The following is a 13,619-nucleotide window of genomic DNA, read 5'->3' on the forward strand; positions in this document are numbered from 1 at the left end:
ACAGTCACACACCTGTCATCTTCAATGATCTCATCCACTCTTTCCTTGTTGCTTTCAGTTGAGGCTGTTCGAGGACGACTGCTCCGAGGCTCATCTTCAATGGTGTTCCCATCTTTAAAATGTTTCACCCATCTTCGATCACTGCTCGCACCCATGCACACACTTCCATAAGCATGCTGAAGTCTCTGGTGAATTTCTGCAGCAGGGATTTCCTCTTTCACAAGAAATTCGATGACAGCACACTGGCAAAACAACATATCGTTGTTGGCCATTTTATTAGGAGTGATACTGGTCACGTGATGCAAACTATTGACGTCACAAGACACTCAAGTTTAACACAACAGCTGGTTCCACCTACCACCATACTCTCTTTTGTCTGCTGTTCCCAGGTTGCATGCAAAAAAAGTTGCTCATGACTTTCAGTACGAACTACGTAGTAAGATATTTGAGAAGGTAATGCATAGTAGATTGTTAAAACATTTGAATGATAATAGTATATTAAATAAATACCAATTTGAATTTAGAGAAAAGGAAGGGACTGAAAATTGCAATTTATAGACTTGTCTCTGGAATACTAGACTCTTTAAATAAAAAAACGCAAGTCTCTGGGATCTTCTGTGACTTAGAAAAGGCTTTCGATTGTGTTAGCCACGATATATTATTAAATAAATTGAGGTATTATGGAATGAAAGACAAACAATATGACCTATATGTCATATCTATTCAATAGAAAACAGAGAACTGCTATCTCCAATGGGACAAACAGTAGTATAGTAAACTCTCGATGGGTTAAATTAATTAATGGTGTCCCACAAGGGTCGATACTATCTCCAATGGGACAAACAGTAGTATAGTAAACTCTCGATGGGTTAAAGTAATTAACATGTTAGGTAACTAAGTGCTGAGGAGGTGAAGGCTTTATATGTCACATTGGACTGAAATAAACTCAACTGTAAACTTTATAGTGTGACGGACCAGAATGGAACAAATCAAATTCAGAGAAATTGTATTATATGATATAAACAAACATTGTCATATATTATAAGTCTATTTGACAATTACTTGATAGTATTAGCAAGATGAATTGACACATTTCTGTATGTAAGGCTTTAGCCTACTATAGATGTAATGGAATAAGGAAGAAATAATAATGACAACAACAACAACAACAACAATAACAATAATATGATAGGATGCCTTCTTACCGACCGTGCTCTCGGCTCTGGCGGCGTCCATCTTGTAACAATATTAGAATATATAGGGCGCAGTAGTGCTCTCTTGACGCTCTTGACGTCACAGCGGCAGCGTAGAGCAGCGCCGAGATTCCAGGTCGTACGAAACACTTTTTCATTTCGTTGTTTAAGTGGTTACCAGTAGTCAACTGTTGAAGTAGATGCCACATATTAGAATTTTTCATGTCTTCAGAGAAAAGAAAGGTATATATTACTTGCTTTGTCTTATATTGATGTATTAGAATGTGAATTCTGTGCCTGCATTCTGTTGTTTCAATCCACGTGTCTAGTCAATCCATAAAGCATTTATTAAATATATCAGTTTTGACAATTATGTCAAGGATAAACAACGAAACGGTGTTTACTTTACAGGTATAGAGTTATTTAATAATCTGCCTCCTAAAAAAAAAGGGGATTGTTGGGATACACAAGCAATTTAAAATTTCATTAAGAAGATACTTGATTACCCATTGTTTTTATGACTTGGAGAAGTGTTATAGTGTTAATGAATGATGTTGTAAACTAATGGTTTTATGTGAATAGTATGTTAGTTACTCTATATTGAGTTATATGAGTCTATCTGTATAATAGTTTTATTGTATTTACGATAATACTCATTGTCTTTTATATCATTTATTTTATTGCTTTATAATTTTGACATGTTCTAGTTATTTACTTGAGCTCAACTTATACCTGAACTGTACTTATGATTCTATTGTAATTTTATGTTCTTCTGCTTATCTTGACATATTTTAATTAATATTTGACATGTTCTATATCCTATGGTTTGTAACCAGTTTTATTGGATCATCTGGGACTCGAAATAAATTACAATAACAATTACGAATAATTTCAGGTTTCATAATTGCTATGGTAGTAATTAACAGTACGACCTACTTTGCGGTAATACACTTCCGTTGTTTGGCGCTAAAATTTATGAATGTCATGGTACATTATTATATTTAAGCATCCTGTTGCACTCTGCACAATATATTACATAAACTCCGTCCTAAGTGCAACAATTTATTGTAGTCCTTTTGTCTTGCTTTCTTCTACACTACATGTTTTGGCTGCAAACGGCCATCATCAGGTGTATACTCTCTGCCAGTTTATGAAAATCAAATTCACATGTGTAGGTTAACAAAGATTTTGTACATATCAGACAGATATCAGCAGGCAAGATTCTGATGTATTGATGAAACCTGTTAGCAACGGCGAAATGAACAATTTGGAAGACTAGTGTTTTTTAAATTTTAAACTATGTGCAGTGTAGCAACTATGTGAGAGTATACACCTGATGATGGCCGTTTGCGGCCGAAACATGTAGTGTAGAAGAAAGCGAGATGAAAGAACTACAATAAATTGTTGCACTTAGGATGGAGTTTATGTCATATATTGTCATGGTACATGTTATGGTTGCCATCGCAGGCTGACAAACATATTACCAGTTGATCATTCGTAAAATGCAAACATGAATAACGAAGTATAGCATGACTCTCATCAAACAAATATATTGCATTTTATAAAGGGAGGCTGTGATGTGCATGTAAATCTGTTGTTCCTTCCAGGAATCGAATCTTGACTGTCCAGCCTGTAGCCAGTGGCTGACCCAACTCATGCTGTTGGAAATTACACATGGAAATTGATCACTACATTGTGTAATCATTATTTGTATCTCTGTTAGTCTTACAATATAGATTGAAGCATTAGAAGGAAAATAAGTGTTTCAAGTTGTGGGAAGAATTTTGTGTAACCAGTCACTACACTTGAGCTTGAGTTCTTCTCCATGACATACAGTGTGCATTCAAGTAGTATAGGTGACATAAGGAAGCTTCGTTTTCATTCGTTGTGTAATGCAGTAAAGCCCTTTACACTTAGAAAAACCAGTATATATTAAAACAAGTACACTGTTGTCATCTGGGGAAACATTCTTAATGAAACACTGTAATATGTAATTTATCTACATATATGTGTAGCTAGCAGGTCAGGTTATGACTTTAAGATAAAAGAATGAACAATTACAACTGACCAGGTTTGCACACTGATGTGACAGAATATGTCAATCTTGCTCAGAGCGCAAATCAAAACTGCCTAGTGTTACAGACATTAAGTCAGAGCATCCCTCTTTGTTACTTTGAAAAGAAAGGTTTCAAATTTACAGCTTCTAATTGGCTATTAAGAGTGAGGTGCACATAATTCTTGACTGCACAAGCAGCAATCTCTTTAGAACTGGGGCACTTTCCTCTTTACTGGTCATGGTGCATACTGGGCTATTTGAGGATCTGCCACCTCACACCTCAGAGATCTGAAGATCATTTCTTCTTCACGTTTCTCTTTGAGGTATGTAATATAAATAGGTGAAAACTTCATATATTTAGGATCAAAATTCCACAAAGATGGAGAGGAATATCATGAAATAACAAGAAGAATAAAACTAGCAAATAATGCATATTTCTCGTTACTATCAGTTTTTAGATCAAAGGATATACACCGAGTGATTAAAACAAAAATATATAAAACAATGATAAGACCGGTGCTTTATTATGGATGTTAGGGTTGGACGCTAAACAAGAAAGAGGAATCAGTCATCAATTCTTTCGAGAGGAAAATCCTAAGACGAATTTATGGACCAATAAAAGAGAATGGGATATGGAGAATAAGATATAATAAAGAGTTATACAAATTATATAAGGAGTCAGAGATCTCAGTGACGATAAAGCTTAAAAGATTGCAATGGGCTGGGCATGTACAGAGAATGGATAAGGAGCGTATCCCAAAGAAAATATTGTACAGTACAATAGGTGGTAGGAGACATGCGGGGAAACCAAGAACTAGACGGATTGATGCAGTGGAAGAAGATGCAAAGAAGTTAATGGGCGTAAGGAACTGGAAGAGAGCAGCGCAGGATAGAGAGGAATGGAGGGGCTTGATAAGGGAGGCCAAGGCCAGACAACGGGCTGTTGCGCCATAGAAGAAGAAGAAGAATATATGTAGTAATTTAGGATGGAAAAGTTGAGAAATATATATTTCGTTTATTTTCAAGTGTTTGTTTAATATTCTCAGTATGTAATTTTGGCTTTTTCTTTGAGGAGGCAACGTTAACCGAATTTTGGTTGCATCCTAGAATGGTTTAGTGCCTCGTGGTGGCAGTGAAATTGTGTTCTTCTCAGGTGTTTGCAAAAGTAATCCCAGCTGAGATGTATTTTTCTGTACCCAAAAACCTCAGTCCCATTGGGTTGACTGTGGGTCTGGGTTGTAATGCCATTCAGTCTGTGGAGAACCCAGTGTTTTGGAGCAATATATATTTTGCACGTTCAGGGTTTGAAGAGTAAACATAGCTAGAAGCCAGCAAATTAAGGTGGCAAGTTCAGCTCATTTCAGCTTGTGTCCTGTTTTCTGGTGGTTTCTTGGCGTACTGTTTGATCCTGAAGGTGGACGTGATATGGATCTGCAAAACATCAGGCTATCTTTGAACTACACCTTCTTACAGCCCAGAAGGCACACTATTTCACCGTTCTCATGTCGAACGTGGTTCTAGTGTTTTAATATATTTTCATTGTTCATTCTCATACTAGACCTACTGGTGTATAAGATGCGCTGTGACGTTTTGGTTCATTTTAAGTAACAAAAATCTTTGGAATCCAGAAATATAACAGTTCCTTTTTTGCTGTGAAGCAGATCAACCTCAGAGTCATCTGTCTACTGTTGTGCTGCAGTTTCTGACTATATATACTATGCAAACTAAGAAACCACCTAGGACTCTAATGGAAGCATTGTTTTATTGTTTGCAGATGTTGACAGAGGAGGATTTTCACGCCAGTCCATGCCCTCAGTCCGTTGATCATGTCAGCACCACACAAAATTGGGACCCTCTGACCTGGATGGATGACGAGGGATTGGCATATTTGAAGTCATTAGGATATCCCAGCATACTAGGTGACAGTCCTGATGTTGCCGATGGAGCAGATGATGATATATACAGGCCTGTGCCAGCTTTCAAGGAAGCTTCTGTTTCTACAGAAATTGGCTGTCATTCTGATGAATTATTTTTTAGCACCACCGTTGAAGAAACTGAGAATCACCAGTCTTCTAGTAATGAGGTTAGCATCATTTCTGCTCTGATTTACAGCTCTTATATCAGTCCATTGCAGATTCCCTCTATTTAGAATCAACTGTGCATTATCATCAGAACCAACTTAAACTGTTAAACCAGTCCTCAGGGTTCTACAGCTGTTAAAATTAAAGTGAGTTTCACCAACCCATTAGCTACAGCCATAATCAGTTCTTATATCTCAATCCATCAGCAGGTGCCCCAATCAGATATGAAGAAAGTCTGAATTACTAGAATATTCAATATATATTGTATATTTTATACCTAGTTCAGTTTCACTTAACCTTTACTTATTTATTGTGATGAACACATCTTTTTCTTCTTTAGGTAATACATGAAAACTTGTAAGGGTTTTCCTGCAAAATGGTTGATGAGCTCTGAGTCTCTGCACTGAAGCCATTTCAAATGTGACAGTGTTAATACTATTGAATGTTGCCTATTACTATTTAAAGACAACCAGTATGTGTTATTGTTATTCTTAACTAGCGGTACCCAGCCACGCGTTGCTGTGGCTCAGTCTGGTTAAATGGAAAACAAAGAAAAGAGAAAGCGCACGTTTCTAATATGTTTAGTTTCACAATGCTTGTGGATATACAATATTTTTTGTTGTTCCATTGTCTGTGCAGATATAGAGATTGTCTGGTTTGCCGACTCTAGAACATGCAACATGTAATTGTCCATGTGAGAAGCAACCCGTGTCTAGATCTAAACTGCACAATTCTAAAGATTGGCCCTGAGCTTTGTTGATGGTGATTGCAAACACCAATCGAATTGGGAATTGCAATCTCTTAAATTGTAATGGCACATCCATTGGAATCATAGGAATGCGAGGACATCTTCACCTTTGAAAGGTCCTGTCAAGATTGTTGCTTCTACGACGTTGCTCAATAATTTTTTTACTGCAAGCCGCGTGCCGTTGCAAAGCTTTGGCTGGTTGATATTTCGCAACATGATAATTGGCACACCTATTTTCAATTGCAGTACGTGCGGTGGCATCCCTGGGAGATCGAGTGAATTAAAAAATTCTGTTGGATAATTAGCCACTTCATCTGCTTCCACAACAGTGTCGACGGACTTGTATGTGACTGCCTCGCATTGAATGTTAGACTGAATGATATTGTTAAGTTCGTAGATGTCTTTGTTCTTGGCTGCAAGAATAGCTCGTTCACTCAGCCAGTCGTGATTCTTATAATTGGTTTGAATATTGGGAAATACTTTTTCAACCAATTCTTCTTTTGACGTCACTAAATTGCAGAAGTTATGAGGCAATGAAATTTGTCCTGAAGTCAGATCAACTGGCACCTTTCCGTTCCAAATTTCCAGCAATTGATGTGAGAATATCTCAGCTGATCGATCGTTTTGCAGCTGGACACGCATATTTGTAGTTAATTTTAACGTCTTTACATGTCGTCACAAAGTAAGAGTATTTCAGGCAAGCATTTATTTCGTCCGCTGGTGTCGATCGAGGAATTACAGGTAATATTTGCCTGAAATCTCCCGCAAGCAATATTAATGTGTTCCCAAATGGTCTGATGTTTCCACAGAAATCTTGCAATGATCGATGACAAGCCTCGAGCGATTTTTTGTGCCCCCTTGTGCATTCATCCCAAACAATAAGTTTGCATTTCTGCAATACCTTTCCCATGCCTGATGCTTTGGAAATGTTGCATGTGGGAGTTTCAATGAATTGCATGTTCAATGGCAATTTCAAAGCGGACTTAGCAGTTCTTCCACCAGGTAGCAATGTCGCAGCTATTCCGGACGATGCAAGAGCTAAGGCTATGTCATTTTGGGATTGAATTGCTGCCAGAATCAATCTAATTAGGAATGTTTTACCAGTTCCTCCTGGCGCATCTAAGAAGAAGATTTCTGCAACCCTGTTATTGACAGTTTTCATGATTTGATTGTATATGCCTTTTTGCTCAAGCATTAGCTTAGGAATATTTGATTGCACATACGACAAAAGATCACCCATGTTGTAATTTTGTTCACGACGCAATTCTACATTGAACGAAGCAGCAGCAGATCAGTTCTGTGATGGCATTCCAAATTGATTGAATTGTTGAAGCTGGGCTGTATATACCTCTGCGGTTGCTATACAATGCCTTCTGTTGTCTATCACCAGGGAAACACTGCTTTGTTGATTCTTCGATTCCTGCGCAACGACCCATTGTTATTGCATTGTCTCTGTGGGAATGCTCCATGTATTCGTCGTAACCGTGGAGATTCGATGTTCTCAACACAACAGCTCACTGTTGGGATTACAGTATCGCTATTGTTACTTCCTAGGCAACAACCAACTGTTGGGGCTACAATAGCGCTATTGTCGCTACCTATGCAAGGGTCTGTTCTAGCGTTACTATGGAAGTGACTCCTGGATTCCGAACATGTGACATGTTTTTACCTGTCACAGATGTGACATCTATATAATAGGTATATAAAAACGTGCTTATTTGAATGCAACGTTGTATCAAAATTTCAAAGCAATCAGTGAAGAACTTTCGGGGATTTAAGACTTTGAACAAACGAACATTTACATTTTTATTTATATAGATTGCTATAGATTCTAGATTTACTAGAATGGGAAATATTCAAAAACAACATATAGTGGCTTACTTTAGATATGTTGATGACATATTAATAATATATGATGAAAAAATAATGAACATAGAACATACACTCAAAGAAATTAACGAATTGCAACCAACTATAAAGTTCACAATTGAAAGAGAACAACAAGAATCTATTAACTTTCTAGATATAACAATACATCGTAATGAAGATAGCTTGCAATTCGAAATATATAGAAAACCCACACAAACGGACATCATGATACCTAGCAGCTCATGCCATCCATTCAAGCACAAATTGTCAGGTATTAATTACTTAATGAATAGACTCTACACATACCCAATAACAGAAAAAGGAAAACAAATAGAGAAGAACACTATTAGAAACATACTAAATAACAACGGATACGACACAAACATAATCAAAAGATCGAATCAGACAAAACGAAAACAAAAATCAAACACAAATGACGACGAACAACAACAAAAAACAAAGTGGGCCATATTTACATATAGTACAAAAGAAGGAAGAAAAATTACAAAACTTTTTAAAGACATGCAGATAAAAATAGCATTCCGCACACGAAACACAATAGAAAACACACTCAAACAAAAACCACAATTGGACAAATACAATAGAAGTGGCATATACCAAACGAAATGTGTAAATTGCCCATTGAAATACATTGGGCAAACGGGCCGAACATTTAACGCTAAATATAAAGAACATATACATGATATTAGAAATAATAATAGCAATTCCGGGTACTCAAATCACATACTAAATACAGGACATGCATACAGAACAATAACAGACNAGAGCCTACACAGAGTAAGTACAAATAACAGTATAAACATATAAGAATAACATAACATAACATAACATAACATAGTAATACGAATATTTGTATATTACAGACAATACCTGAACAGCGATAAAACAAGAAGTAGCCGCTGCAGCACTATAGACATAGGGCGTGTACCCCGAGAAAATTTTAATTAAAAAAAGAAAAAGAACAGAAAATTTATAGACATTTTAATTTGAATTGAAATTTTAAAAAAGTGCCAATTTTAGAAATCAAATTGACGCTTGTAGGTTAACAAAGATTTCATACATACATACATGCATACAATTGGAAAGACTGGTGATTTTAAATTTTAAACTACGCGCAGTGTAGCAGCTACGTAAGAATACACACCTGATGATGGCCATTTAGGGCCGAAACATGTAGGAGGAAGGGAAGAAGAAAGAACTACAGTTAAATTGTTGCACTTAAGACGGAGTTTGTGTCATATATATTGTGTGAGTATAACAGGATGCTTAAATATAATACTGTACGATTCATTAGGTTTCTAACTAGGAGCCAATCACTATCTGTTCCATTGAAGAGGTTGACCGTTCTGTTGTAATCAACTATTCCAATTATTGAACACATATTTAGGTACATACATTTTAATATCGTTTTGAAATATCCTCTTCTGCCACTTCAGTTTTACTAAAAAAAGTGGCCCTTTGTAAGTTTAGCTCCACTTCCATGTAATGAGTACAGGAATGTCTTAAAATTAATATTTGATTACCTTTGTTGTTTTAATGTACTGTTTACCGCCCCAGAAGTTTTTTCACACTGACATCTCTTATATTTATCATATTCATCTTTATACGTTGTGCGTTCAAGTTCTAAGGTCTCCGATTTTTTTTTCTCCCACAATTATCATACAAAAAATGTGAAACTTCTGTCACTTTTCAACGTAATCTCCCTGCAGCTGTACACATTTTTCACAACGTCGACACCATGAGTCCATGGCCGCTGCGAACGCTTCTGTAGGAGTCTGTTTTGACCACTGGAAAATTGCTGATGCAATAGCGGCATGACTGGTGAATGTGAGACCACGGAGAGTGCCTTTCATCGTTGGGAAAAGCCAAATATCGCTATGAGCCAGGTCAGGTGAGTAGGGAGCATGAGAAACCACTTCAAGGTTGTTTTCACGAAGAAACTCCTGCGTCGCGTAAGCCCGATGCGCTGATGCATTGTCCTGGTGAAAGAGCACACACGCAGCCTTTTATGGCCGTTTTTCTCGCAGTACTGGAAAGAGCTTGTTCTTCAAAACATCTTGGTAGGATGCACCTGTCACCGTATTGCCCTTTGGAGCGCAATGAGTAAGGATTTCGCCATTGCTATCCCGAAACATGGCCACCATTTTTTCAGCATTGGCACTTACCAGAAATTTTTTGGTGGCGGTGAGTCTGTGTGCTTCCATTGAGGTGACTGGCGCTTCATTTCAGGATTGAAAAACGGCATCCATGTCTCATCCATTGTCACAGTTGATGAAAAGAAAGTCCCATTTATGTCTTCATCACGTGTCAACATCGCCTGGCAAATTACCACGCGCGCAGTCTTGTGGTCGTCCGTCAGAATTCGTGGCACCCACCTGGCGGACACTTACCACATTCGCAGGTCTTCATGCAGGATTTTGTGCACAGATCCCACAGAAATGCCAACTTTGGAAGCGATGTTTTCCACACTCAATCGGCGATCCTCCAAAACAACTTTCTCAACTCGCTCGACTATGTTGTCAGACTGGCTGGTGCGAGGCCGAGATTGTTTTGGTTCGTTGTCACACGATGTTCGGCCTTCTTTGAACTGTTGCACCCACAAGCGTACATTTTTCACATTCATGACACCATCACCGCACGTCTCACTCAACTGGCGATGAATTTCAATGGGTGTTGCACCACGCAAGTGGAGAAAACGAATGATTACTCGCTGTTAGTGTAACGAAAAAGGTCGCCATTTTACGTATCAAAAACATTCCTCACTCTCGCCGCCACCACTAGAGTTCTGTGTGTCGTACAGTGCTGCCATCTCTGTCACACATTCACAAAGAGTGCACACGTATTTTAAACTAAACCGCATGTGTCTACTGCTGTGTCATGTGTCATGTCTGCTCCCAGTCCTGAGAAAAAAAATCGGAGACCTTAGAACTTGAATGCCCCTCGTAAGGTGACAATTTCCTATGTAGTTAGAACGCAAAATTTGCTGTTGGTGTAGACAAATTTAATAGAACTATTTCTGGGAGAAATCAGTATTTTTCTTTGTGTACTAATTGCCTTTTTTTTAAATGTGCGGCTGTTCATCAAAGAGTTTGTAGGATAAAAACTTAGAATGTTATTTTGGCCACCAAGGGTAATGAGGCATATCTGTCGGTCGCAACATTTGGTTTTCAGTAATCTATGTTTATTGAAATGTCACTGGGCTACATGTTTTGGTCATTTGACCATCATTGGGCTTTGCAATAAAGTGTGTCATTGTTTGTTACTGAAGTGCTTACACAACAGATTCATCATGATGTAAAAACAAGACTTTGGCAGCCAGTGTCTTCTCTTTATCTGTCTAAAATTAGCATCCAGTGGTGATCACTTGTGAACCCAGTAATGAACCCTTAGACCCATCAAAAGTACAGCAGATTCCTTGGCCACATGTGAAATTATTAGATTCTTAATGGTAATTGTTTAAGACATTTTGTTCATCATCATCATCTGCAAAGGTTGACCTTGTGGCCCCATTCAGTCAGTGTATTGTGTGTGTGTGTGTGTGTGCGTGCGTGTGAGCGCATGTTCTGGTAGTGTAGGGATACAATATTATTGAACAGTATGAACAGGGATCACATTTGCATAGTCAGTGCAATTACTCCTCATGAATTCCTGCTTTTAGATTCGCCAGTTGGAAGCAGAGAAACCCAACCTGGAGAGAACCTATGTCAAGACAGCAGTTGGCCGTAGCAAGAGCTATAAACGGCCATTGGAGGAGATGAGCTTACATGACATAGAGCAAGAAAACGAAATAATGCGTAGGAAAATATGTCGCTTAGCAGCTCAATTAGTGGACACACAGTTAGAAATCAGCAGAGTACGCTCTCAGCTCTCATCAGATCTTGAACCAGAAAGCATTGCAGACCTAGATATTCTGAAAGCAGCCCAGCTGCAGGCAGAAAGATAAGAGAACCATCCCAGTGGCAACAGTTTCTGTGATTAGGAAACCAGGTAATGGCCCTCTCCATGCCAAGCCTACAGGTTATTGTTTTGTAAAATGAGTAACTCTTTAAGATATGAACCAGAAGGTTTCAAAATGGTTTTATAGTTGTGCCACCTTTTCAGATATGTGTAAATTATACAGGGTAGAGGACTGATGTCTAAGTATTGACCACATAAGATCATGGTAGACACAGCAGGGACTGCCTTTCCAGCTCAGTTGTTTCACTGGACATGGAAGAGAGCCTCATTTTTCAATCTGAGACATCTTCAGTTGTTCTGATGTCACAATTTATTTTTGCTTTCTTTGCTTCAAAATGCATAAAGGGATTGCAGAGTGGGTGTATCATGTGTAAACAGTGATTTCTTCACATATTTTATTTCAAAAATTACTTGTGAATTTTGACGAAATTTGGTATGAGTCTATACGGACATGTTTGGGGCAGGTTTGATGTTATTCATATTAGTCAACTAATATTTTGTCCTATAAGCCACTTTTGGAAAAAAGTGATACAGTTTGATTTTGAGTTTCCTGTAAAGTAGAGGGTTATATGGACTGACACAAAGCAAAATTAAATTTACCTGAAACTTTTTAGTGTGGACACACCAATTCTATATTTCTTAAAAATCCATTGAGTTGATTTGAAGGTGAAATAGACATACCATGATCTTTCCATTATGTGTTAATTTTCTGCGCTTGTTGGACAGGATATACGAGTACAAAAAGTCGTCTTCTCACATGAAGAGAATGGAAGAGAGAGTTTCTCTTTGCTAAGTTTTGTAAGAAAATTTAGCTCCAAGAGGCTGTAGTAATGTTTAAGTCAGTTGGTAAGATTATATCAATCTCTGGCCATTTCTTTAGATCTTTTTATGCTGGGAGCACAAGCAAGATTTTTGTTAGTTTCTTACTGATGCGAAAAATTAGAGGCTCAGAATAAAGGAAGAGCCATATGTGTGCATTTTAAATACATAGCAGTTACACTGTCTGAAGTCACAGTGCAATCTGCACTCCTCCACGCCCCTACTGTCAGTAAACAGATCTTTTGGTATTGAAGGTTGATTGTTAGGTATTTAACGATGCTGTTTCAACTGCATGGGTCATATAGTATCAAATGTTGTAACTCTAAACAAAGCCGTGCCATAGTTCAGGCTGTTAGTCACCGGCTTCCCACCAGGTCGGCCCAGGTCAGACCCCTGGGAAAGAGCCCCCAATACCCATTGTATAGGAGGTTAAGTGAACCCTAGAGCTGGTCTGGACTACATGGAGAAGTGAAAATTCTTGACCCTACCTAGACTTGAACTTCAACCTTTCATTCGTCCAGCCTGTAGCCAGTCGCTATACTGACTGCACTGTCCCAGCTTCTAGTCTTGTATATATCTTGTATTTAAATCTTCATCTGGCAGTTAGAATATACGTAGAAAGTAGTCATTTTGAGCTTATGTAACGAGCTAATGCTAACAATGTTGATAGCACACCCAGCCAAACAGTTGGATTTATTGCTGTGCAAGGTTTCAGAAATGAGATTTCCAAATATTCCCCTAAGCCTTTAAGAAAATGAACCAACTTGTGAAAATGTGTACAGCAGGCCTATCAAGGAGTGTCCTTTGTATCATAGCCAAAAATAATTTCCTTTTCCTGAGGTGTACGAAAATAAGGCTAAAGGTAAAAGGTACCC

General features: G+C 38.0%; 1 protein-coding gene across 2 annotated transcripts; it reads left to right on the plus strand.

Moving 5' to 3' along the window:
* Nucleotides 1-1,300: 1,300 nt before the first annotated feature.
* LOC111862355 lies at nucleotides 1,301-13,151 on the plus strand. Of its 2 annotated transcripts, none has more exons than XM_023847668.2 (3): nucleotides 1,301-1,436; nucleotides 5,024-5,332; nucleotides 11,627-13,151. In XM_023847668.2, exons 1-3 carry the CDS (start codon nucleotides 1,416-1,418, stop codon nucleotides 11,909-11,911), a joined length of 615 nt encoding a protein of 204 aa, XP_023703436.1. In that variant the 5' UTR covers nucleotides 1,301-1,415; the 3' UTR covers nucleotides 11,912-13,151. The 2 variants fall into 2 exon arrangements, with proteins under 2 accessions (XP_023703436.1, XP_023703435.1); XM_023847667.2 differs by lacking the exon at nucleotides 1,301-1,436 and adding an exon at nucleotides 1,503-1,604.
* Nucleotides 13,152-13,619: the final 468 nt, after the last annotated feature.

The sequence above is a fragment of the Cryptotermes secundus genome, unplaced genomic scaffold (assembly GCF_002891405.2).
Source record: "Cryptotermes secundus unplaced genomic scaffold, Csec_1.0 scaffold542, whole genome shotgun sequence".
Taxonomy (NCBI): domain Eukaryota; kingdom Metazoa; phylum Arthropoda; class Insecta; order Blattodea; family Kalotermitidae; genus Cryptotermes; species Cryptotermes secundus.

Excerpts from the sequence above, each read along its gene's own strand:
- LOC111862355 (XM_023847667.2), top strand. The coding sequence starts at position 1,566 with ATGTCAAGGATAAACAACGAAACGGTGTTTACTTTACAG. Across the intron at positions 1,605-5,023 it reads AAACGGTGTTTACTTTACAG|ATGTTGACAGAGGAGGATTT; the intron begins GTATAGAGTTAT and ends TATTGTTTGCAG. Across the intron at positions 5,333-11,626 it reads ACCAGTCTTCTAGTAATGAG|ATTCGCCAGTTGGAAGCAGA; the intron begins GTTAGCATCATT and ends TCCTGCTTTTAG.